This window comes from Quercus robur, chromosome 10 (assembly GCF_932294415.1).
Source record: "Quercus robur chromosome 10, dhQueRobu3.1, whole genome shotgun sequence".
Taxonomy (NCBI): Eukaryota; Viridiplantae; Streptophyta; class Magnoliopsida; order Fagales; family Fagaceae; genus Quercus; species Quercus robur.
In genome coordinates, this window is record NC_065543.1 from 15,875,290 (window position 1) to 15,903,267 (window position 27,978).

At 31.4% G+C, this 27,978-nt stretch overlaps 1 protein-coding gene and 1 long non-coding RNA gene across 6 annotated transcripts; one reads left to right on the forward strand and one right to left on the reverse strand.

The window, feature by feature from the left end:
- Positions 1-10,342: 10,342 nt before the first annotated feature.
- Positions 10,343-18,555, forward strand: LOC126703376 (mitogen-activated protein kinase kinase kinase 3-like). The gene is made up of 11 exons (XM_050402337.1): positions 10,343-11,143; positions 12,780-13,091; positions 13,738-13,825; positions 13,965-14,027; positions 14,218-14,378; positions 14,478-14,553; positions 14,963-15,022; positions 15,181-15,288; positions 15,372-15,608; positions 17,666-17,772; positions 17,866-18,555. The coding sequence occupies exons 1-11, from the start codon at positions 10,731-10,733 to the stop codon at positions 18,125-18,127; spliced, it is 1,887 nt and encodes a 628-aa protein (XP_050258294.1). The 5' UTR covers positions 10,343-10,730; the 3' UTR covers positions 18,128-18,555.
- A 2,702-nt stretch (positions 18,556-21,257) lies between these two features.
- LOC126703433 (uncharacterized) lies at positions 21,258-25,416 on the reverse strand. 5 transcript variants are annotated; one of them, XR_007648069.1, is made up of 4 exons: positions 25,056-25,405; positions 22,966-23,070; positions 22,047-22,126; positions 21,283-21,557 (listed from the first exon to the last, which is right to left on the reverse strand). It is a non-coding gene; the product is annotated as an uncharacterized LOC126703433 (long non-coding RNA). The 5 variants fall into 5 exon arrangements; XR_007648070.1 differs by adding an exon at positions 24,214-24,287 and having other exon boundaries at positions 22,047-23,070; XR_007648068.1 differs by having other exon boundaries at positions 21,258-21,557; positions 22,047-24,287; positions 25,056-25,416.
- Positions 25,417-27,978: the final 2,562 nt, after the last annotated feature.

The following is a 27,978-nucleotide window of genomic DNA, read 5'->3' on the forward strand; positions in this document are numbered from 1 at the left end:
TAAAAATGGTTATGCTAATGAGTGTCTTTAGAGTATTGGTTAATAATCTAGTTAAAAAAAATTATGGAAAAAAAAAAAAACAATTAATGTTTTGACAATTTTTTTCATTTTCCATAAAAGTGATATCAAAATTTTCCTAAAATTGATTGTTAACCAATGTTCTAAGGACATTTGTTAGCATTTCTCTTTTAAAAAAAATTCCATCTATCCCAAATTATTTGGCCTGTATTCCATTTTGGGATATCCCAAAATTATGTTCTGTTTAAAAAGTCAAACATCATTAATTTATTAACATTCCCTTTATGTCCTTAATTTATTTGTGGGAGCATTTTTTTAATTCAAAAATAAAAAATAAAAACAGTAGAGTTTCTAATCTACCAAATTAAAAATTGATTTACAGATAAAGACTAAATTTGGATTAGGCTTGGTGGCTATAGAATTTGGATTTGAATATAGGTTTGCAAAATGTAAAAGTACTACACTAATAAAATTTGAAATCTACAATAACTTTGAAAATTGCTTGGCAGTTAGCCTCAATACTAGAAATGTTTTTTTTTTTTCTTAAATAATTTTTTGAAAAATTTTTTTAAGGGTAATTTAGGAAATTTTTAACTTAAAAAAAAAAAAAAAAAGATAAGGCAGTTAATGATGTTTGCTTAAATAATTGGATTTTTCTAATTAGGCCAAACAATTTGAGACGGAGGGAGTATGTTTCTTCTCCCCCATCCTTTATCTTAATGGAGTTATTTATTTTATTTTTAGTGTTTGTTTTCTAAGAAAAATTTGATTGAGAAAAAGAACACGGTTTGTTGCTGAGTTATCAAAGAAAAAGACAAGAAAAATAAAAGGACAAAAAAAAAAAAAAAAGATTGAAAACGAAGTTAAATATACATCTTTTGTAATAAAAACAAAGCTACAAAATTTTAAATTTAAAACTATGCTGTTTTAAAATTAGGTGGTACTTAACAGCTACCTCATCAGTGGATATCGACATAAACATTAAAATTCAAAGGCTATGTATCATTGTGGATGTAAATCTAAAATTAAAACTTTAGGAAGTAAAATCAAAATTATCCTAAATTTTAAGGATAATTGTTCTTTAATGAAATAAAAAAAATAAAAACAAAGAAATATGAAGTATGAGAAAAACATTGAATGAAGTTGCGACTCATTCTTACATTTGATAATGGCAACCGCAATGGTTATCACTTTTATTATTTCCTTCTGCTGAAAGTTGGAAACCACAACCTACCATGAGATTATGGCAATTGTTTCAAAATTTTATTGAGAGCTGTAGTGTTAAATATTCTTCCTAGCTACTGCCATAATTCATGGATTAATGGTTAGAGCGAAATGTAAATGAAATTCTTTAATGGCCTAGTAAAAACTTTAAGATTTAAAGTAAAACCCCTTGGCATTTTACAGATGTGGTTTGTTTTTGTTTTGTTTTTTGTTTTTTTGAGATAGGTAGATAGTATGTTAGTGTATTTTAATAAAGTAAATAAATATATAATAAATTTGTAATTATGAAACTTATAATACCCATTAACTCATATGGTTGTAACAAAATTTATATCTCATTAATTCTATTATCTAAAAAACAGCTGAGAAATAGAAATTCTATTATATACAGTATTTTTATATACATACTTTGGGCAAAGAAGAGTATTTATTTGGTGATTTTTTTTTACAAAATAGAAATTATACTCTAGCCTAATCTAAGTGTATATGTGTGTAAAGTTCCCTTGTAAAAACTTGAATCTCGATTCTTTTCCCCCACACCCCACAAGTACTTATACATGTGGAGTGAACATCGCACCAAGACTGTGCTGTGAAGTTTTGCGTTCAACTACCTGTGTATAATTGATGAGTTATATGATGACTCAGTTGACCTATTGTAGACTTGCATCCTAGATGGGATAAGTCAAATATAAATTCTTTTGCACCTGTTTGTGGAATTTGCCAACACTGACTGCTTGAATCTTCTTAAAGCCATGATTTTTGTGCCTCAATCTGATTTGCTTGTTGTAATTTGTTTTATGTATGTTATCTCCAATTGATTTTGTTATAATTTATAATTTTTTTTGTAATTTTTAATATATTTTATTGTACTTTTCACTAATATAGTGGGGAGGAAGAATAATTAGGATTTGAACCACATATATAAGGTATCACAATGAATGTCATTACCATAACTATCAATTCAACCCTATCTTACCATGTGCGTATTATAGTTATAGTACCCTAACGAAATTCTAGGGACACCGCTACGCATGCTCAGGGTCTCCAAAATTTTCTCTAGCCTTGTTCAAATCTTTAGTGTACTTCTGGAGCATTGCCAACCCAAAATTTATCTAATTATTCCTTCTATGGCCCCAATCCTAAAATGCTTTCATTTCTACGTGAAAAATGCTAAAACTATAATTTTTTTTACAAACTGCTGATGTGATGGATGGTTATTGGTAAGTAAAAAAAATATAATATTAGGGGTGGGCCCTGATGAGAACTAGTAAGAATTTTTCATATCAACAGTTTGTCAAATGCTGTAAAATAGTTTGTATATGTAGCATTGCTCTTTCTACATTTATATTGGTCCCTCTCAATTTAAATTTCAACTAGTTAGCTATAAGTTGTATCGCAATGTTTTGGGGGACGAAGTTATAACTTATTACCTAGTGACATATTTGGTTTTAAGTTGAAAGTTTGAGTTCAATCTATCATAACTCATAAGGGCATGAGAAAGTATTTGGTATCAAATAATATCTCTTCGTTGTCAGCCGTATCAAAATCCAATAACATGCCACATGTGTGTAAAATAACCATATTAGCATTCCACCACTACTTTCAAGTGTATTAATGGGGTGGTTATTTTTGTACACATATATCCCATTTATTAAATTTTAATATTGTTAAAGTGACATAATTTGAAACTAAATACTTTTTTCACGTGAAGGTGGAATTTGAGGTGATTTTTGAGATAAGGGGACAATTGGATAAGGAATAATTTTCTTGTCTAAAAAAAATTCAAAATTCCAACTCCATGCTTTTGGAAAGTACCAATAACAAAAAGTGTACTTTTTATTGAGTAATTTTATAAAGGAATGTCAGTAGAATAATTTATAGCAGAATCAAGCCATAAGGAAAAAAATTTGACTGCTAGTATTCTAAATTAAAATTGTTATATGTTAAAGAGTGTGCTAATCTCACATTGGAAAATGAGTGTGAGTTAAAAAAGTTTAAAGCCTGTACTGTGTATTTAAGAGTTAGGTTATCTTGGATATACACCACTATAAATTTCTTTAAAACCTTCTCTCCTCTCCTTGTGTGTTTGTTAAAAATACTTAGTATTTAAAAAAAAAAATTAATTAATTGGTATGTTAGAGAGTATAGCATTTATTAAAAAGGGGAGGGAAAGTGCCAACCCCTCTCTGTTGAAGTAAATTTTTTATTACTCCGGTTATACAACAACAGCAATAAAGTTATAGCACCAAATTTTCTAAGGTCATTTTCAACAAGATTAGACAAAATCAATCATAGTTACGTATGTTCTTTTTCTTAATTATGTTTTATCCGAAGTCATAGTATTTGTTTATTCCTTAATTAGCATGTTCTTTTTAATTATTTATACTAATGTTATCTTTGGTCTTCATCTTTTTTTTTTTCATCCCTCAATTTGAATCAATTCACCTTTTTTTTAATTATTGCATTAATCACTCTCCATTGTATATAATCAAACTATCTCAAATGACTTTCCCTAATCTTTTCATCAATAGGGATTGCCCATATCTTTAAGCAGATTTCTTCCTTTTGAATAATATCTTGTTGTGTCAAAAAACTTTTACTCAAGTTGAAACTTGAAAAATCCTAAAATCGATTATTTTGTTTGAATTAACCAAAAAAAGTAGTTCAAAAAATTTGGTAGAATTTTAAACATCCAAATCCTAGATTCAAATCCCTGACGCACTTCTCATGGTCCATATAGTAGGTAATGTTTTCGAGGAAAAATGTTAGCCGCATATGTGCTATACCCTAAAAGGATTAATCTAATCACAGTTATGGCTCCTCGTAGTTGTTTATATAACCTAGTTCGAGTTAATAAACACTTGATGTGTGATTTAACACACACTCTCACAACACACACTTAACCAATCCAATCCATACCATTCAGAGTATCATAGTTATGAAAAATTATTAGTAAATTTTCAAATATAATTAACCAACGCACATGCTTAATTTTAAAATATGCTCATCTAAATAATGAAAAATGAAAGAGTTTTTTAAATTCTTCACTCAAACACAATATTAGCGTACATGATTAAGATATTATAGAGTTTGTAGAGTAGCTTAGCCATAGATTTTTTAAAATTTTATCAATTCATTTTGAAACTAGTAGATTAGAGTTTGTGGCATACCAAAATGGTGATAGTTAGTATTTTCTTAAATATCAATGACGACTCAATCCATTTATTTCAAAATGAATAGGTAGGATTTTAAAAACTCTATTATGGAATTTCCCTAAAAACTTTGGAGAATCTTAATGTACACATATCCTATCCAATAACTTGAGTTTCAATTGGAGCATACACATATTGTCAACTAGGGCTTAAGGATTTTTCTTTTACCTTTTTTGGATAGACAATAAGGACTTATCTCTACCCAATATTCATGATTGTAAATCTGTAGTTAAACTAACATGGTGAAGCCTAAACCACAAATTTTGATAAAGAGTTACCATTGACTTTATATATATATTTCACTATTAGGGATAATTAAATCAGTTAGCTAGGGATGGAAGTTAAATTTTAATCTCATCTCTTCTAGGACCACAAGCACTAATCTAAGAAAACAATTGATGGGAGAATACAGACCACAGATTCTTTTAGGACACTGCATTTAAATATTTTTATTTTTATTTTTTTGTGTGACAATAAAAATGGGCATTTTAGGATTATAGTATCTCAATTTTGTAAGTGAAGTGTACAATCATCAGAACACTGCTGATGATTTGATTAGGACATGTAATTTTTGTCGTTATTTGTGATGGTTAAGGGGATTAGTAAATTGCATTAAGGAAACCAATCGATTTCCACCAACCTAACCACCGTCCTAAGCACCTTGCCAAATGACACCAAACTATACAAACACGCGCAGAGAATGACATGTACATTGATTCTCACCAAGCACTTGCTTTGCTTGCTTAAATTGCTTTAGACTCTTTCAACATCCCCCCTTTGACACCATTTTTTAGATGCTACTATTCAAATTGGGTGCCTAGTCAAATGCTCAAAAATGGTTGTAAATGAGTTGAGTTGAGTTAAATAGAGTCTATTCTAGCTCAATTGAGCTCATTCAATTTTATCTCAAATACAAATTTATTTCAATTTAATTCATCACCAAGTTAACATGTTCAAATTTGATTTTTTTTTTTTTTATTTATTTAATTTTCTTCTTGTCGAACAAGTTCAAATTTGTTTACAAGCTTCTTGGTTAACTTATCCATTTCCCATACATAATATACACAATAGTTAAAATTGATTATCTTTTCACACATCCAAGTTACTAATTAATAACTAAATTATTTGAGTTAATTGAATATAATGATTTTTCATTTATAAAATTATAAAAATCATGTTCACCAACTTTGTTAATTAAAGATTATATATATTTTCTATTACGAAATTGACTATTTATATTATCAATAAATATAATTAATACTCCTAATTTATATTGTATAAATGAAACTACAAACTTAGATAGTCCAATCTCAAGGTTATATGTAGAACTGTTTATAAATGGCTAGGTTCATCTACAGCCTTACGTATAGAAAATTAATTGTCGAACAACATTTCAGCATAAATTATAGAACAAATCTTATCAAATGTGAGTACATCTTGAATGACATTTATAGATTCTAAAAGGTTATCAAAAAAAAAAAAAAAAAAATTATAGAGTCTAAAAAGATCAAAATAAGAGTTAGCTAAAACTTATAAAGTTCAATTGAAAATGGTGCGATTGAGAGTTAATAAAAGTTTTATTTTTGTTATAAGCACAAACACTTTTTTTATTATTTTTTTAAATTTTTTTATAATAATTTTGAAGGGAATGATAATAATATAGATCCAAAGCACATATATGTTTGTTTTTGTTTATTTCATTTCATTTCATTTTTTATTTTATTTATTTATTCATTATCGTTTCTTTCTAAATTATGCCAAATGGTTGGTAAAGATTAAAAGATCAACAATCAACCAACTTATTTATAAAGTGATTGTACTTATATTTACTATTTCATTTCTACTATAACTACAAGACAATATTTTCAATAATAAATGTCGTTAAATTAGGTTTCTCAATAAACAAGAGGATGGTTTTTTTATTATTATTATTTTACTCATAGATTGAAACGGAAATGTACAAAATCAATTATAGATTAGTTTTGGGATTTAATAAAAATAATGAATACCATTTAATAAATGATTGATTTAAAATGTATTAAGACACAAATTTTTGACATCATTGTCTAATATCCTTTCAATATTCATATATTGTTAAGATACTAATTTTATTTTCATAGCATATTTAGCTTGAAAGTACTATATTTTTAGTTTTTTTTTTTTTTTTTTTCCTTCATGATTTGACCCTAAAACTAGAATGTTGGCCCTGTCTGGCTAGTACTCACAAGAGTCTAAATTCGGCTGGGTTTGATTTAACTGGGCAGGTAGGTTGCTTCACAGTTCACGATAATCAAGTTCATTGGATAAGTACTGTTTAAATTCCATTTAGTGTCCTTGTCGATCAGTGATCCTTTACAGGCATGGGTTCCAAGCCAACTTGCTATCAACTATGGCATTTTCTCCTAGGTTCTGATGATAACTATTTTCATTTCTGATTGCAGTTGATGTCGAGGTCGTTTTCAAACTTTTAAGTTTTAACTAACCTAGGTTCTGATGATAACTATTTCGATCTTGAGCCTTTTCATTTCTGATTGCCAGTATCTTTTTACTTTTTAGAACTTCTGCAACTTGTCCCATTACCCCATTCTATGCTTGCACTGATCTCTAGGCTAGAAAGGGGTGTTTCACATCTTTGCTAGCCAATGATTTTGTCCCATAAATTAGTGAAAAATGCTATGAATGTCTTTAGAAAATTGATTAATAATTTATTTAGAAAAAATTTTATGAAAAAAGAAAAAAAAGTTTTGATAGTTTTTTTTTTTAATTTTTCATAGAAATAGTTTCAAAACTTTTCTAAATAGATTGTTAACTAATGATTTAAAAGTACTCATTAGTATGACACTAAATTATTTTAAGTAGACCATTTCTCATCCTCTGATAAAATACCTCATTGTTGCAAGAAAAATTATCTGAATGAGATGATCTTATCTCTCTCATAGCATATAAAAAATACATATATAAAGTGTCATTGTGGTTGCGTTTAAATAGCATACATCAATTCAAGTTGCCCTTTTCTACCTATTTTTCTTTCATAAAAAAAAAAAGCAATTATATAACTCAAATATGGTATAAGAGAGTGATCTCGTAAGATGGTTTTATGATATATTGACCTCTTATTATGCTGTGACATTTTTTGTGTGAATTTTTCTTGAACAGATTTTGGTTACTTTATAAATATTTTAATATCAATAAATTTTTTTAAAAAAATTACGCTACACCTTGATTTTTTATAGTTTCATACAATACTAGCAGTCACTTTTCCGAATATTACTGAGGTAGTTTTAATTTCAAAATCAAATTAAAACCACCGCACCCATTAGTGCATTTGTTGTCCCACAAATTGGCTTGACAAATTAGATTTCTTTCCCTATTTCCAAATTTATGTAGTGAAAAGTGTATTGTTGTTTTCATTAATGACAACTGTTGTCATGATTAATCAGAAAAATAAGCATTTCTCTAATATTAGCTTATGTAATAGAGCAATATCATTTTTATTGGAAAAAAGAAACGAAAAGAGAGAGATGTCCAGTTCAGCACATAGGAGAGGATGAAATATGATAGGAATAGGATTACCTTTTATCAGGTAACATGTTATTGTCATTTAATAAAATAAAGTATTTAACTATTTATTATTATCTCTTTAGTTTATGATATAATTGATTATGTCACTAACAAAAATTTCAATTATTTAAGTGGATTCCGTGATTGGCCAAGATTCAAGCATACTAAACAAAAAATAGTAGATAAGGAATCGGCAGTTCCATTTTTGTTTTCTATGGTGAAATTGTTTGAAATACCAATTCCTTCTTCCAAGTTTGATTTAAGTTCAATCCCCCCTTCTAAATCTAAAAAATTACAATTTATTCTTCAAAAACTTAAAAGAATATCATTTTTTTTTAACGTTAAATTGATTTGATATCATCTCATATTTTTAACGTTAATAATAATAAAATTTTACATTAAATTTTAAGAATGATAACTATCTTTCAACCTATATTTTTTTTTTGGGTTCCTTTAGAAAATAAAATGTTAAGATATCTTCATTCTTTAAAATTATTTTATTGTATTTATTTACTTTTTGAGTCATTACAAAAGATTATACAATGAGTTTCTTCAGGAAACATTTGGGTAATTGAAGAAAGTGCCACAAATCCAAATGTATTAAGTTTCATCTACTATGCTATTGATTAATAAAATCTTTAAATTGTTTCACTTACGAATGGAGAGAATGAAACAATTTAGCCAAAGGTTGGAACATCAATTTTTTTTAACTAAAAAGAAAAATTATACAATGGATTAAAAGTAAAAAGAGAAAAGAAAAAAAGAAAAGAATAAAACAAAAATCTTGTAAAGTCTAAGAAAACTTCCAATTAATAATTATACATATCTAGAATTGTAGCCTCTGACGTATTGAGCAAGATAAATGACATGGCAAGTGACGCATTGGCAGTGAACACAAAAATCGCCTTCCTCTTCCCACTGTACATGATTTACACACCAAAATAATATTAAAAAAAAAAACACAAATACTCCAATATTATAGCCAAAAAGAAAAAAAAAGTTTATCTTGAATACCAAATCCACGATTCTCATCATCATGGTCCCAACCCACCCACACGCTTCAACTACTAGAGGCCTACAACACCTTTCTCTCTTTTCTCTCTCCGCGGAAATGAACGAGTGTTTATAACTTTGTATGTGTGTGTGTTGTAGCATAGTGCACAATCATCTAGGTAGATTCTCTTTTGCTTTGCTTTTTAGCTCTTGGGTTATTTTAAGTTAACTTCTTTTATTTTTATTTCTGTTTTTTCTGCTTTAAAACACCAAGAAGAAGGCAACAACATGCACATTTATACACAGCCCACTTTACCAACGCTGTTCATACACGTAAACTCAAAAAGCCCCCACAGTCCCATCCACACGCACACATATGCACACTCACTGACACATACACACTCAAACACACACAAAAAGTCACAAAATACATGGGGATACAATAATATCTAGCAATACCTAGGAATACAACCGTTTATCAAAAAAATAAAAAAAATAAAAAACCTAGGAGCACAACCCAAACTCTAGCTTGAGTTGAGTTGAAATCTAGACTTCAAACTCACTATTTCAGTTTTTTATTATTATTTATATATATTTAAAAATATTAGTAATATAGGTGTATATGACAGCTAGCCTGTGATAGATTTTACTCTTTTATTTATATTTTTCTTATTTAAATAATATAATATTTTTTTTACGAAAATATATAAAATCTATTTATTTCATGAGAGACTAAATATTGTGCTTGTAGGATTCAACTCATATGAGATAAATGTTATATTATATACGTGTTATCTAAAATAAATCTTTTTTTTTCTGAGACCTTCTATAAATATATATTTTTTATTATATGTCATTAGTAACTTATTAGAACCATCTTAATAATTATAAAATATTTTTTTGAAAATTGATGTGATTTTAGAATTATTTTGGAATTATTTTGTTCTTCTCATAATAAATTTATATGATTAGTTGTTATTGAAGGCTTGGAGTACAATTATTTTCAACTTGTTTTGTTATTATTATTAATTTTTTTTAAAAATGTTAATATATATCCTAAGAGTATGTACGGAAACTTCCATAACTAAAAATATTATTATTTTCAACTAGAAGCTTATCTTTTTAAAAATAAATAAAAAACTTGAAATCTTATCATTATAAGAAACCCACGACCACGAACTAAAAAAGTATGTGCGTAAATTTCGATAACAAAAAATGTACGAAATTGTGTTTGTGTCTATCTTTTATTATTTGTATTTTTAGGACAAATATTTGTGTCTCTCTAATAATAAACTCCACTTTTAAGTTTCAAGTTAAGTCCCACTCTCCACACATTTGCACAATTCATTCAGACACTCTCTCTCTCTGTCTAATAAAAAGAGTCTCTCACTCTTCTCTCACTAGGAAATAGCCACGTCATTTCCTCCTCATTATCCAACCACCGCCTGCCGTCCTCAAAGTCTCTCTCTCTCTCTCTCTCTTTCTCTTTCTCTCTCTCTCCTCTTTCTAGTCTTAGCTGTTTCTCACTGTAGCTCCTTCCTTCTTCTTCTCCTCTCTCTCTCTCGCTCTCTCTCTCTCTTCATTCATTCATATCTAAATCTTCTTCCTTTTCCCATATAAATATCCTAAACAATCCCCACATCCAAGTTTACTCTCTCTGAGTCTGTCTGTCTCTCTCTCTCTATCTGTCTGTGTTGTTTACTCAGAAATCAGCAGCTAAAAATGCCTGCTTGGTGGCCGAGAAAGTCCAGCAAAAACAAGCAACAGCAACAAAAGGCTGTAAAAGATCAACAAAACCCACTTACCGCTAACCTCAATCCATCCAAATCGCCAATCAAAACCATCGGCAACACTAAGTCCAAAGACAAACCCAAGAGCTTTGATGGTGTTTTATCAAGGAATTCGCCTCGTGCCAGCAAGGACTTCGGACCCGGTGGATCCTCCTCCGGGTTCTCGGGTTTCGATTCCGATAGCCACCCTCTTCCTCGGCCGTCGATTTCTTCCGGTCCCGATCAAATCCAGCCCGGTGTGGTCGGGTTGGGATCCGGGTCCGGCTCGATTTCCAGTGTTAGCTCATGTGGGTCCTCTGAGGATCACCCGGTTGCTCAGGACCAGGGTCACTTTGGTAATCACAGGTTGGTTTGGTTTGGTTTTTCACTTTTTTTTTTTTTTTTTTTTTTTTTTTGTTTTAATCAATTCTACACCTTTGAATCTTTGATTGATTAATTCATCATTAAAATGTTATTATTGATGTATTTATTTGAACTGGTTTTGTGCAAAGTTAGTAACTTTAATTCAATTTTGTTACCAATATAGGCAGATTCTTATTCACCCCAAATTTAAAAAAAAAAAGGAACTTTATCTCTAATTTTAGCTGTCAGAATTTTGGTTGATTTGAATATGTGGGTATTTTTTTTTTTTTTTGGTATCCTATTAAAATTCCACATGTGGGTTTTTTTTTGGGTTGTATGTGGAAGTTTTATTCTGGTTCTGAATCAAAATTCCACATATGGGTCTGCTATCAGTTATGCTTTGTCAGTCTTTGGGTTTTGTGTTAATCAATTTTAGGTTTTTGATTGATTAAATTCATCATAAAAATGTCATTATTAATGTATTTATTTGGACTGGTTTTTTTTTAGCAAGTTAGTAACTATGAATAAACACATCTTATAAAAAAAAAAACAAAAAAATTCAATTTGTTACCAAAATAGGCAGTTTCTAATTCACCCCATGTCCCAAAAAAAAAAAAAAAAAACACTATCTCTAATTTTAGCTGTCAGAGTTTTGGTTGTTTTGAATATCTGTTTTTTTTTTTTTTTTTTTTTTTTTTTTAAATTTTTTTTTTTTAATTTCTGGTTTCCAAAATCAAAATTTGACATATGGGTCTGCTCAGGCTTTTTGAACTGAGGTTATTTGCTACTCAAATTTAATTTATTTATTTTTTTTATATTTTTTTTTGTCTTTCATTTTGTTTTTTGTCAGATTTGGATAGCTTTGCAATGGGGTTTCCATGATTACAATCAACATAGTTATAAACCATGTGGGTGTGCTGTCAGCTTTGTTCTCTGAGCCGCATGAACTTATTTTCAATTTTGTCCGTTTCTATAGTTGTTTTTCACCCTGACAGCCTATCCGAGTATTTGCCTTTTTTTTTAACCCTGTAAATAGATGACTACCCTTGAAAAAAATTTATCAGAAGCTTTTAAGTTCTCTTGAGAATTTGAGCTATAGTCATGAAATTTCTATATTTTGGTGGACAATCTTGATCACATGCATTTTTCTGCATGAAACTCAGTGTTACTCATTGTAATAGTCTCTGCTGCTTTCTTCAATAGCAAGGATGTCAAATACTTCATATTTAACATTCCACGTACTTACCTTGACTGGTTTATACATTTCCCTTTGATAAACTACAATTTTTCCTAAAAGCTTAAGCTATTAAGAAATTGTGAGTTTAATTATTTAATCATTATTCCAACGCTCACTGTGAAGAAAGATAGCAAAAATTTGAATATAATGGACTGTACTTGGTTTTAGTCTTAAGAAATTAATGAAAAATCTGACCAATTAATGGCCTTGTACCAACTGGTACTTCTCTTTATGGAGGCAGAAGTCTAGGGTACAACTTGTTGTGGGCATGGGATTAGTGAGGTTAGCTATTATTCTATTGTCTAGCTAAAATCCCAAAAAAATAAAACCTCAACGAATAATTCCAATTAAGCTTCTTTAATGCTACTGTGAATGATAAACTGTGTTGTATCTTGGTTGTAGAGGACATGGTGATACCATGTTTAGCATGAGATCAAGAAGCCCGGGTCCAGGGTCAAGGGGACCGACAAGCCCCACATCACCTCTTCACCCACGGCATTGCTTGAGCCTGGAGTCTCCAACTGGAAAGCAAGAAGATGGGAAGAGTCAATGTCATCGTCTACCTCTTCCTCCGGGTTCTCCTACTAGCCCTTCTGCCTTGCCCAACACAAGAGCGATTGTCAGTGAGAACACAACTTCTTCACAGTCCAAATGGAAGAAAGGAAGGCTTCTAGGAAGGGGGACTTTTGGGCATGTATACCTTGGATTTAATAGGTAATTGTTGTGCATAATGGATATATTATTTGGTGCTTCCCTAATTTCGGAAATGAAGTTACATTATAGGTTAGGGTTATCAGGGAAAATTTTAGTATTGTGTGCTTATTGTCACATAGACTTAAAGTCCCCTGGTTTTTTTATTTTTTATTTACAAAATAAGCTTATCTTTTCTAGTGACTTTAACTATCAAAGTTCACAGAAACTAATTTAATTATGGTAATTGCATGCACTTGCCAGTTGGTATGGAGCCTTTACTATGGCAATACCAGGTAAAAAGCCAAGTTGTTATTACGATTGTTAAAAAAATGAAAAAGGGAAAGCAACCATGTCTCCAGATAAATGAACTTGTATATCTATTGAGCAACTCTTATACATGCATATATAAAAGAAAAGAAAAGCAGAAACTCTTTTAACTCCATGACTTGGAGGTCCATGTGAGTTGCCACATGTGTAGTGGAGGTGTACATCTGTTTTGAAATCAATATTAGAGACGTGAAGTGTATGGTGGTGTGAGTGGTCCAGATGGGCCTGAAAAGAACTCAGCAGCCATTTGATGAAGTAAAAAACTGTGGAAAGTGGAGTAAAGAGTTGCCTTTTTGCTATTTTAATACCTCTCTAATTGTTATAATTGCAACTATAACAGTGGAAGTGGGCAAATGTGTGCAATAAAAGAAGTCAAGGTTGCTTCTGATGATCAGACATCCAGAGAATGTCTCAAGCAACTGAACCAGGTAACTGATTTTAGCTAATTTATAAGTCTCTTCAGTTTTCATATTTTTGTTACTTGAACAGTTGAATTTGTACTGTCAGATTGCTTTACATCATCTGATAGTAGATAAAGTTTTTAACTGAATCTTTTCTTGTCAACAGGAAATAAATTTGCTTAATCAGCTTTCACATCCAAACATTGTTCGATACTATGGAAGCGAATTGGTAAAAATTTCATCTGATAAAGGCCAATAGATATGTGCATGCACACACAAGTCACAACCACATATATGTACACACTAATATAGATAGGCAAGAGACAGAGAGAGAGTGAAGGAATTTCATGTTCAAATTTATGTAATATATGAATATTGGATTCTGCATTTGTAATGATAATGAAATATTATGTTCTCAGGGTGAGGAAGCGCTCTCAGTTTATTTGGAATATGTCTCTGGTGGCTCAATCCACAAATTACTTCAAGAATATGGTCCCTTCAAGGAACCTGTCATTCAAAATTATACCAGGCAGATTGTTTCTGGGCTTGCCTACTTACATGGGAGGAATACAGTGCACAGGTATTTGCATATCTATTGTGGTTCCTAAGTAGTTTATTCCAGGAATTGCAGCTTTGTTAGTTTCTTTAGGGTTATTAAATATTGTGGTTTTCCTGGCAGGGACATCAAAGGGGCAAACATTTTGGTAGATCCTAATGGCGAAATCAAGTTGGCTGACTTCGGCATGGCTAAACATGTACATTTATCTTACCCCATAAACAGAAGTTTACTTCTAGAATACTTGGGGTATTTTTAGTACAAAAGCATACAACTCTACTAGAGCAATAATGTGCTCAAGTAAAGTGGGAGTGAAATAAATTTGTTTGTGTAATGCTGGTAATGGAAATTTATTTTGACTACCAAATATTTGAACCCCAAATTGTCATAAGATTTTGAGTTCTCTCTCTCATCTAATTTCTATGCAACCAACTGGAATAAAGGGCATATAATTTACTAGTATGAAGCAAGCATCACATATTGGGGAGGCCATAAAAATATTTTTCCTATAAACATTGAGAATAGTTTGTGTTTGTATTCTTAAATTTTTTTATTGCTTTCCTGTTAATCATAAAAAACAATTCTGATTTTTGGTTATTCTGAACCAGATAACAGCAGCTTCCTCAGTGCTCTCTTTCAAGGGTAGTCCTTACTGGATGGCGCCTGAGGTATATGCTCTTTGTCTCTCCTTCCACACCAACTCCCTCTCTGCTTCACACTGACATGCGCATTATCCTCTTTTTTCCACTCTGCATCTTTCTTGTTTCCTATTGGTGTTCACTAAGGTTCGTGTTACTCATCTTTCTATCTTGTTTTGTAATTTTAGGTTGTAATGCATGGAAATGGCTACAATTTAGCTGTGGATATTTGGAGCTTGGGATGTACGATTCTTGAAATGGCAACGTCCAAACCACCTTGGAGTCAGTATGAAGGGGTGAGATATAGGATATTCAGAAACTTTTTTTTAGGTGTTTGTTGGAACAAAATGGTTATGTTTTGTTATGTTTGTTTCAACAGGTGGCAGCACTATTCAAAATTGCAAGCAGCAAAGATATCCCTCATATACCTGAAAGCCTTTCAAATGATGCAAAGAGTTTTATAAAGCTATGTTTGCAGCGAGAACCTTCAGCACGCCCTACAGCCGTAGAACTGCTAAATCATCCTTTCATTCGAGATCAGGCAACTACTAGAGTGGCTAACATGAATGTGACCAAGGATGCCTTCCCTTTCATGTTTGATGGAAGCCGCACACCGGTAATGGCCTAAGATTGTCATCCTTTTCAATAGTGTATGCTTTATAATTTCTAATATAAGAGGACGTGATATATGATGATTCAATTCTATTTGAAGTTATGCAACAGATATAAAGAAGAAATTTGGAACACTTTTTTTCTTTAAAAAAAAAAATCTCTAACATACATATTTTATGGTGAAGGAGCTGTAATATTGACTCATGAAATATTTGATTATTATTTTCAGCAAAGAGATAAAGAACATTGTCACATTGTTTAGGGCTTTCACTCATGAGCATTGTGCTTGTAAACAATATTTCTGATGTTTGTAGTGTAAATACAGTATTATTTTAATTTAGTTTTATATAATTTTTGAAGTTAATTTTATTTTTTTGGTCACTTTGATTTTATTTTAGGTCCTATTAATTTTATTTTGAAAGTCAAGTGCATTTTCATAATTCTATAATTGGACTTTTCCAAGTCAATTGGATTTAGGGTTAAGTCCTAGTAGTTTATCTAAGCATGCTATTATACTCCAATGGCGACAGTTGGACAGTTTTTTTAATGGTGTAATGTTGATTTCAGCCAGCCCTAGGTATTGATTCCTAGCCAAGTAAGCCAAGCTGTTGAATCCTAGGTTATTTTTGTTTTTCTATTCAATCATGTTGTTGCATCCATCTTGGTTTTTTCCAGCGTCAGGTTTTGGTATTAGAGCCAAATTTGATCCTGGTTTTCCAGTATCACTGTTGATCACAACTAGAAGTGCAGCTAGGAAAAAAAAAACCTATTGAACCATACATTACTTAAAACCCAAGCCCATGTTGCAACCCAAAACAACCCATCAACTAGGCAATCCATATCAAACCCCAAAACAGCTCAGGATCCACCAAATCCTATCGGATCCATTTAGAAAAAACATAATTTCCCTAACTACCCACACTGCTGATAGCCATGCCCAACCACTGTTGTCATAGCTAAAACAACCAGTTCGGTTAGCAAATGTCCTAGCCCAATGCACATTGGTAATGTTGAGAGGCACCTACGTCTGATGGATGCCAGGACCCCTGGATTTTCATTTTTTCACCAATTGGTTACATGAGATGGATCAGTTCTTTGAACCAGTAGGTTTATCTAATACTAAGAAGGTTAGGCTTGTAAAAATTAAAAAAAAAAAATGGAGCTATGGATTACTGCAATGGTATTGAAAACCTTTGCCATAGATTGGACAAGCCCGCTGTTACTGATGGGGAAGAAATGAAGGTAAAACTTTGAGTGGATATCTACTTCAATCCTATTGAAAGAAATATCTAACTCATTTTTATCAGTCATTAGGATTGAAGTAGATATCCTCTCTAAGAACGCAGTTTGCTTGGATAATGAACTTTCCGTTGAAAAGTTCTCAATGGTTAGATGTTGCGGCTAATCAACCCTAGGTGTTGATTCATTGGTTTTGTTTCTCTAGCTTGGTGATGATTTCAAGGAAGCATAGGTGCTTATTCCTAGGTTTTTGTTATTTTGTTGTGCCTCAATTTTGTTGTGTTTGTTTTGGTTTTGTTTTTGCATCCATTTGTCTCTCAAATCTATTATATTGAAGTGAAATGCGTGCTAGATTGTACTATTGTTGAAAACCTTAAATGACAAACTCAAATTTATTTCTATGATTATCATTACAAATCAGGAAAAAGGAACATAGAAATTAAAGGAAAAAAAAAAGAATCCTATAGGAGTCTTATGATTTGATGGTTGGAGTTTGATGAGCAGATAAGCACCTGATCAGGATAAGATTGTTTACACAGTTTGTATGCATTTTAATCAACATGAGTTTTTGTTTGTTTGTTTTATTTATTTTTTAAATGAAAAAGAACAGCACAAGAATTAGAATCATCTTTTCAGATGAGATTTTAGAAAACTAAAGATATAAAAGGTTGATATATAGTTTCACTTTCTTTTCTATAAGAAATGAGGAAGGTCCTCAGTGGCAATTGACTTTGCCGAAGTTAAATCTATATCCTCTAATTTGTTTCAGTCAGTGAAGTAGGCACTAATCTAATATCTTACTTGCTTTAATTTTCTGAGCAGCCGGTGTTAGAACTCAATTCAAATAGGACAAATATCAATTTGATTGATAGAGATTATGCAACAATGCCAGTTGTTACCACCAGTTCAAGTGCTTTGAGAAGCCCAAGGTGGCATCTCCTTCCTTTTTATCCTCATTCATGCTTAATAATTTTATGACATTATTGAAGTGACTGACCTCGCTTTCATACTTTTATGTGCAGGGATAGTGTGAGAACGATTACATCTTTGCCTGTATCTCCCTGTTCAAGCCCATTAAGACAATATGGAACTGCACACAAGAGCTGTTATTTATCTCCTCCTCACCCAGCTTATGCTATGGGGGGACAAGGCGGCTACAATTTCAATGAGTACTCATCATATACAATGAGACCAAACACAACATACACTCTCGATCCTTTTCATGAAACCTCTCCATATAGAGCTCATACCCCAGGTGGATCACCAAGAACAAGACCCATTTGAATGAGTGTAAATACCAACAAAAGCTAAAAAGTTTCCTTGTCTCCCTAGAATGCATCATGGAGTGGAGCGAGACTTCTGTATTAAGAGGATTTAGTATTCATGCTCCTTTTATTTTTCAGATATTTTGGCAGTTTTATTTTGCTGACCTCTTTTAGGAGACTGGATTCTTTCTGGATGGGAGCTTGAAGAAGTAGCGTAGAGAAGGGGGGAGTAGTAAGAGCTCCAAAATCATGGGCAGATGCTGGATTTCTTGATCTTGTAACACTCTCTTGATTGTTGTAAATGGAAGGTGGTCTCTGTGTTTGTAAAATTTTTATTGTATATTGGTCCATAGTATAAGCAAGTAATAATAGTTCATCGCATGAAATCTTTGTTTTTACCAACAATTTAAGCTAGAGAATGAAAGGTTTCCCTGCTTAGACTCCTAATCAGGATCTATACCTCTGTCCAAAGTCTGTTGACTCTTACCCCGTCAACTTGGAAATGTAAATAGGTATAGAATAGTTATATTCTGATATCCACCTCAAAGATCAAGAAAACCAAAGTTTTATCTAACTCAGAAAAGTGTCAACTGCAATTGCATGTTTCCTAATGTGGTTGTGACATGTTAACAAGCTTTTATTCTTTCAAACTAGTCTGAAAGGAGATTTGCCACCTGGTTAATATATTTGTTTCTTGTATGTTCTATTTGCTACGTTGATGTCTAGGATACATCAATCAGGCCCAGTTGTTACAAAAGTTTCTCTCATCACAATCATAATCATCATCATCAGCATTTTACTTTAAGCATAGACGACCTAGTGTTTCTAAACCCCACCACAAGGATGTAGACTTTAAATCTCCATTTTTCTTAGAACATCTCTTTTCCTTTGTCTTCTTAGTCCTCTCTTAGTAAATACTAAATGGTTCTGGTGGCATCAAATAGCACGGCCTCTTCTATTAGCTTTCTAATTAATAAATAGGTATTCCATATATAGGTTCATCAAATCTCAAAACTCAAAAGTATACCTCTTGACTATAGCTGACAAATTCTAGGCCATGAAAATTCAGCAGCAGATCAAGTCTCAAATGGGGAGTAAAGGCCATCAGACAAAATGAGAAATACTTGGGATTGCCATCCATCATAGGTTGAAGCAAGAAGAAGACTTTTGCCTCTATTAATGAAAGGGAGGCGGTTGATACATCATGAACAGTCTTCTGCTTATAGGATTTTGAAGGCCAAATATTTTCCACAAGGGACTTTCATTACAGCAGCAATTGATAGACATGGATAGAAAGTACTCCGCTGTATCAATTTGATGAGTGGGTCAAAAGAGATGAAAATAAAAGTGACCCATAAGTTGCCTAGATATGCACAACATGTGTCCAGTCTAATGTACTGGTAGTGGTTGGAGGAAGCTCCACCTTGTGTGCAAGCCCAAATTCTTGCTGATGTAGTATATATAATTTCCCTAAAAAAAAATTGCCCAAAATTACGGTATTAGAATCCTATAATTTTTGAAAAGATTAAAATACAGCATAACAATTAGTAACATAGACACCAAAAAAAACCTTCTCCCCCTCTCTCCGTGCGTGTTAAAAATCTGCTTAAAAGATTCTCTCTCTCTCTCTCTCTATATTATAGGCGGATTCCAGTCGACCCACCTCAGTTTCCTAGTCTAGCATAGTTTCTCATCATCAACATCCTGGTGGTGCTCCAACATTCCGACTGAATAGGCGTCTTATTTTGCTAAGCACAACCCAAATTTTGAACATAGTAAATGAAAAGGCTAGGAAGAAGATCTTCATTGAGTCTGAGACTATTGAGCTCAATTAATTTCCAAGCCACTCCTGTTGTTTTTGTTGACAGAACTGGGACCTCCAATTATTTTGGTGATAATGAGACTGATCATCAGGCTTTGTTGGCCTTCAAAAGAAAGATCACACATGACCCAACAAACGTTTTGAGCTCGTGGAATGACTCCTTCCATTTCTGTGAGTGGGAAGGTGTTACGTGAGGCCGCTAACATAGAAGAGTAGCAAAATTAGATCTTTACTATAGAGAATTGGTCGGTTCCTTGTCTCCATACATAAACAAAATCAGCTTCATTAGGGAAATCATGCCGGCAAACAACACCATTGGAGGCAAAATCCCTGATGAAGTGGGCCGTCTATTCAGGTTGCAAGTATAGATCCTGTCTAAATAACTCCTTTGGAGTCATTCCAGGAGTATGGAATGTCTATTTTGGTGTGGAATGTCTATTCAGGTTGCAAGTCTAGATCCTGTCTAATAACTCTTTGATTTTGAAAATATTATATGTTTGAGAAAGATCTCTAAAACAATATTAGGATTAAAGAAAACCAACTCAAAAGAAAAATAGAGACAAAAATCCTCTAAAATTTACATGGTTTGACAATAACCTACATATACAAGCGATGATGAAGAAATTTCACTAACAAATTTGATATAATATAAATATGGTGTAGAAGCATTCTCACACAATCCAGATCTCAAATACACCAAAATAGCAATCCCTCACAATTACAAAGGTTAAAGGTTACACCTAAAACAAATAGAGACTTTCTCTACTCCGCAACACCGTCAAAGGGATTTCTCCATAACCCAAACCAAATCACGACCAAATACAAATTGCCATAAAGTACAAACCAAAGAGATAACTACTAAAGAAATTTGCACCAAATAAAAAGGCACAATACTGCCAAAAGATCTTACAAGTATTAATGGTTGCGGCACACATAGAGGAACAAAAAGACAAGTTGAACACCTCTTTGCTTCTTTTCTAAATACGAGGCAAGATATATTTTTCTAAATGCGTATAAAACAATAGGAATTAGCTTACTTTTAAAATGATAAAACTTAAGTAGTCTCTTGCTATCGAATAAGAGATCTAGGGTTCGAATTATACCTATACCAAAAGCCAATTTATGTCTTGGCTTTATAATAAACTAGTCGCTAACCCGTGCGATGCACGGGATAGTTAAATAAAAATTAAATATATTTATTTTGTTCAAGATATTGACTTGAAAATATATGAAAATAAAAAAATTTATTCAAAATAAAAGTTCACATAAAAATAAAAATAAAAATAAACACAAACTTGTAGAAACCTAAAACAACATAATTTCAAAAGATCGCAAAAGTAATACATGTAAAATTTCATAAACATAGAAGAGTAGGTGTTATTAATGCTAGTTGAATGTTACTTTATGAACACCACCACAAGTTGAATAAGCAAATCTATCATTGTACATAGACATTTGTCAATTTACATAGTCCATATTTCTATGGTTTATGAACTGGTTCTGCAACTGTGTATGTGAAACTCATGAGATGTTTGTCTTCTTGTCCTCATTTCCTCCATGAAAGCAGGATCATAATTGAATTGAGTTATCTACTTTTTGTTGATGCTAAATCAAACCTTTCATACCTCTAGGAAATATCGACAACCCCTTCAATTAGAAAAACAGTCCCAGTAATTTAAAGCAAAATCATCAACACCCTTTTAAGTCAATTCTCAATGCATATGATGTTGTCAAGAGTCACCACATATGTTAGTAGTTCAGTGTAAAATTTTGAGAGAATGACCATAAGAGATCCCATGCATGCAATCTAATAATGTTGTAAAAATTTAAATATTTTTGCAATCTTATTTGAGATTCTAATTTGAACTTGATTTCCTTCAGCAACCAAATAGAATTCTTCTTTTTTTTGGGGGGGGGGGGGGGGGTGGGGGAGAAAAAAACAAAGCCCAAACAGCTATATAAAGAAGATGCCCAAATCCCAACCAAACTAAATAAAAACCTAAAACTATATGTATTCTATTACTACACTTTCTTAGTAACCAAACAGAAATCATTATTAAAAAAAATTGCAATGACACAAAAAGAGAGAAGGTTTAAAAGAAACCTCATATAATACCTGAAGGTACTCATCAGAATCCACTGGCAGCCCATGTAGAGAATACTTGTAGTCAACAACATTGCAAGGCTACAAGCAATCTGCTATACAGATTAAGATCATTCCCCAAGAAAATTTTATCTAAAATGAGTGTGAGAGGAATGGGAAGAGACATAAATCATAAATTTGAACATCTTGTTTGGACTACATGATCTATATTATTAATTTAAAATTTCAAAGTTTCCTGGCTTTCATATGAAAGGTTGATAGAGCCACACATCAAGAAAGTTAGGATTTTGAACATAATAAAGAATTGTATCAATGTACTAAATAGTTCATCATCGTTGTGTAGAAAAACCATCAAATTTAAAAGGGATTAATTCTGAAACTATTGTATCAACATACCATCCACCTACCATATTTTGGGTTATCATCTCTAATCACCCTTTAAACAATATTCTTGATTTTGTGGTTGCCTATGCTTCTAGCCAACAAAAAATTATGTTTCCCACCATTAAACAATATTCTCAATTTTGCAAATATTCTTAAACCTACCAATTTCATTGAAGAAACCACAATACACTCTCAATAGTTCCATCACTATAAACAATACAACAAATTGAGCTATACAAAATCTTGATAACACAAATCTCATAAATGATGTAATGGCATATTACCGGAGGTAAAAAACAACAAATTTTTAATCCAAATGGATAGTCTATCTATAAGTTGGAGTATGTATATCTATAAGCCTATCCTAGTTCAATTGAAAAGGAATCTAAAATTTGGTGGAGGGCTCCTGAGTTGAACAATTGTATAGGATAAAACAGGAGAGAAAAGAAAATAAAAATAATGAGACAAAGTTTAGAAGAAAAAAAAAACATTTATATACAATACATTTTTAATTGATAAATAGTCATAAGAATCAAACATAGCTTACCTTGATTAAATCAACAATAGAGCATCACATTTCTTACCTATCTTCCTCCTTACAACTCTCCATGTATTATGGCTTCTAGAACTCATAGGAAATTTCATCAAACACCTTGTGTACATGTAAAAGAAACAACACTTAATGAAAGTGAACATTATTAAAAATGTCTATACTCAACTTTAAAATAGTGGCATAATAGTTATAAATCATTAAAAACTACAAATGTAACAGAAAAAATTCCAAAACATGTATCTATCAGTACTTCCAAATTTGCTATCTAAGCCCATATCTGACAGATCAAATAGCTTTAGTGAATTTCTCGAACGATTGGCTCAATCTAAAATACAAATAGATTGTACAGTAATAACCTTATCAATTGGGATGGTTCCCACTGTTCGTTTCAAAGATTCAACTTAAATTTATCAAGGAAAACCCAAGAAAAATCACAAAATTAACACTAAATGTATTATGACTTTGAGAAAAAAAAAAATAGTAATGAATTGCTAATGGTGATGATTTGGAAAAAAAAAAAAAAAACTTTATAGGAAAAAAATAATATGAAGAAATTACGTGTGTATGCTTTGAAGCTACTACCATCTCTATCAAAATTTTAAGGGGAAAATATAATAAAATATATTGATAAAAGATAAGATATAAACTTCATAATTGATGTAACGGTTTCGTTAATGTCAAAGTGAAAAAATAATATTCACTACTAAACCAACTATTTTCATTGCAGAAACCAAAATACACACTCAGTTGTTCCACTACTATAAACCATACAACAAATTGAGCTACAGCAAATCTTGGTAACACAAAATCTCATAAAGGATGTAAAAGCATATTCCAAAAGGTAAATTTTTAATACATGTTTTCTTAAAGAATACAATCATATGAAACTTAAAAGCAAGTTCAAAGAATAGGTGTAGCACATGAAAGCCAGTCATTCGCTTTAAGTTGGAGAAACAAAATCCATCCTGGTTCAATTAAAAAAGCATAAGAAAAATGAGTGGAGTTCTTTAGACTATTTATATAAACCATTCATGCTATCCCTCATCCAAAATCATATATGGACCTTTTATATATCATACCTACATATCGAATCATAACAATTTTGTAACCAAGGGCCTATTATTAACATTCAATACTTTACCATCAGATCTGAAGCAAAAACCACAGCAGCCAATTCCAAATCATGAGTTTGGGTAATTTTTGTTCAAAATTATTTAATTGTCTAGAGGCACACATCTCAACCTGATTAAATCAGCAACATAGCATCACATTCTTTACTTATCTTCTTCCTTACCAATCTCCATGTAATATGACTCCTAGAATAACAAAAAAAAAATTACACAGGAATTTTATCAAACAACTTATGTTCATGTAAGAGAGATGGGAATACTAAACACATCCAGACACAAACACACCATGAAATAAATCATTAAAAAAATCAAACCTACTTCTCAATATGGTAAATCCACAAACTAATAATCAATATAGTAAATTATTGTCACAATAGTGCAGCCAAAAAAAAAAAAAACAATTGTACAATACTATCAACTATTACCAAAACTATCTAAATAAATGTTGTTTTCTACAATATAAACCTATCCCACCATCAATACCAATCCCAATATCTAACATATGAATCATAAAAGAATTTCAAATACACAATCTCAAAGAATTAGAAATTAAAATTCCTTGTGAATTTCGAATTTAAATCCCCAAACTATACACTAAAATCAAGTTTTTAAGGGGTAGTCACATGAACCCAGATAAAAATTCACAAAATTAAATCCAAAAAAACTGAAGAATTATAAAGAGAGCAATAAAAATTCAGAATTATAAAGTGAGCAAAAAAATTTCAAAAGAGAGGAATGAAAGATACAAATTTTTAGCCGTGAGTTGCATGGTAACAAATAATCCCTAAAAAAACATTATTTATAATATAACATAGGGTTATGGATTCCTAATCAAATTTGGTTAGGGTTATGGATTCCTAATCAAAATATTATGAAATACCCAGATCAGAAAATTAAACATTTACATTTATTGGGAAAATTATAAAAATAAAATATGTTAATGGTATAAAATACCAGCAGTGGCGGTGCCTAATTTGATTTTCTCTTCAAGCTCTGTTGCGGTCCCATCGTCACCTTCGCTTCTGGAAAAACTCTCCGAAGGACCAAACCATATGGTTGGTGATGCCTTCTTTCTATCTCAGACCTAACCATGTGGGGATGACTTCTTGGTAGGATTGATTTTCAGTGTTGGGTTTTGGGGAAGGAGACGATAGAGAAATAGAGAAGAGAAAGGAACGGCAGAGGCTTCTTTTTGCGATATGTTTTTTTATTTTTTGGTGAGAAGAGAGAGGAACGGCGTTTTTTTATTTTTTGGTTTTTATCGGGTGTTTTTATTAGGTTTTAGAAAAGGTCCTTTTTTTTTGTGCTTACTTTTTTATTTTTTTTTAGAATTTTTTTTAATACTGTGCTGACGTGGAAAAGGTTTTAGAAAAGGTCTTTTTTTTTTGTGCTTACTTTTTTATTTTTTTTTAGAATTTTTTTTTAATGCTGTGCTGACGTGGAAAATTGTGGAAGCTTCAAAAGCTTCGGTTTTATATATATATATTGATAACAATAATCTTAAAGCGGATTTCATAGATTAGAATTCTATCGTCTCAATAATAATAATGATGATAATAGATTGGTGTGTGGTGAGGTTTTTTTATTATTATTATTATTTTTATATAATTTTTATTATTAAATTTTGAATATTTTATAAATTGTAAGAGTTATTTTAACTTATTTTAATGGGTGAAGTGCTAAGGTAAAAGATAAAAAGTATGGTGAATTATGAAATAGTGTGTTAAAATAGTATTTTAGGGTGCTAAAGTAGCATTGTTTGGTTCCTAAAAATGAAAAAAGAGAAAATCTAAAAAAAACAGCATTGTTTTAGCACACGGATGGCTAAACAAACAAAGGGGGGCGGTAATTGGAATATTAATTTGAAATTCTTATAGTTTCAATTAAATTTTAACGTCATATTTTTCTTATAAATAATTGACAAAATGAAAGAAAACGAAAATATTACCCACTTTCTTGTCTTAATTTGTTGTGAGAGAGAGCAAATAGAAGAGAAAGGTAATTTTGTCATTTTATATCAATTTTGATCCCAAGTAGATGTTACGTTGTAGTTCAAAACTTCAAATTAGAGGGGTTTATTGTAGACGTAGCAAAAGGGTGGGTTAGGTTGGGTTTGGGTCGGGTTAGTCGAGTTGTGGGTCGGGTTGGGTTAACCTGTATTTTTCACATGAATTATTATTTTAAAAAAGTATATATATATATATATATATTTTTTTTTTTCCATTTGAAAAGTCTCGTAACAAATTACTTGATGTAAAATGCACTACTTTGAATTCATCACTCATATCAAGAATGAGTTCAGTTACACAAATTACTACTTGTTTAATAATTTTAAAATTATACAAATCCCAACGTTACTAACCAAAGCAAAATGGCACAATGAAAGAATAAGTAAAATAAATACACAAGTTTTATTTTTACACAAAATCAACATCCCAAAACATAAAACAAAATTACAAATGATGGGTTGACCCTTATTTTTCACATGAATTATTATTTAAAAAAAAAGAAAACATATATTTTTCATTTGGAAAGTCTTGCAGAAAATTATTTGATGTAAAATGCACTACTTTGAATTTATCACTCATATCAAGAATGAGTTCAGTTACACAAATTAATACTTGTTTAATAATTTTAAAATTATACAAATCCTAACATTACTAACCAAAGCAAAATAGCACAATGAAAGAATAAGTAAAATAAATACTCAAGTTTTATTTTTACACAAAATCAAGATCCCAAAACATAAAACAAAATTACAAATGTCTTATTGGATATTTTGGCTTCACATTTTTCATACTGATGAATGTTTCTCATACATGTTTATAATTTTAAATATATTATTTTAATTAACTCTACTATAATCAGATTATCTTAGTATGTACTTTGTTATTTAATATCTAAAAATCTTTATGTTGATATTGGGCCTATGTGGCTTGAATTGCCAAGCCCAAATTTGGTCCCCTTAGTTGACCGAATCCAAATTGTAAAAGGATTGCTCCTTTGCCGACTTGGTTAGTAACATATATATATATATATATATTGTATTAAGTGCAGCCATGTGATTAGATAATTCCTAAAAACCTAGCAGCAGACGCATAAGAAGCAAAATATAGTTTTCTTGTCTTGTGGGTGAGAGAGAGTTAAGGTGTATTGGGATTTGGGTTTCTTGAGAGTGTTTTTGTGCATTATTGTATCTCCCTATTTTTATAGTGAAATTTCTCCGTCGTCTTCGTGGAGGTAGGCAGTTTGCCAAACCACGTAAATTCTTGTGTTCTTTGTGCGTGCTTGTTATTTAATTTTCGCTTATTTACTGTTATTGATTGGAGTCCTGGGGTGCTATCTGCACAACAAGTGGTATCAGAGCAAGGTTAGAATTCAATCCTTTGAATACAGTAAAGATGTCAAGCACAAAATATGACGTAGAGAAGTTTTGTGGTAAGGGAAAATTTTCTCTTTGACAAAGGCGGATGAAGGATCTTCTAATTCAACAAGGAGTTCACAAGGCCTTGCTTGGGAAGGAGAAGAAACCGGAAACGATGAAGGATGTAGAATGGGTAGAGATGGATGAGAAAGCAGCTAGTGCTATTCGCCTCAACCTTGGTGATGAGGTCATTCACAACATCCTAGAAGCAAAGATCGCAAAGGAGGTTTGGGAAAAACTAGAAGGTCTTTATATGAGAAAGAATCTGACGAACAAGTTGTATGTGAAGAAGCAATTGTATAGTTTGCATATGATGGAAGGTTCAGATCTGTTGGAGCATCTCAACACATTTAATATGTTGAACACCCAACTATCAAGTTTTGGGGTGAATTATGAGGATGAGCTATAGAAATAACTTCTGTGTCTTGCCATGATTGTGGATAAGTAATGTTG

Bases quoted from the DNA above. Each gene is read 5' to 3' on its own strand.
- LOC126703376 (XM_050402337.1), top strand. From the start codon at position 10,731: ATGCCTGCTTGGTGGCCGAGAAAGTCCAGCAAAAACAAGCAACAGCAA. The intron at 15,609-17,665 runs GTAATGGCCTAA...TTTTCTGAGCAG, and splicing joins TTGATGGAAGCCGCACACCG to CCGGTGTTAGAACTCAATTC. The intron at 17,773-17,865 runs GTGGCATCTCCT...TTTTATGTGCAG, and splicing joins AGTGCTTTGAGAAGCCCAAG to GGATAGTGTGAGAACGATTA.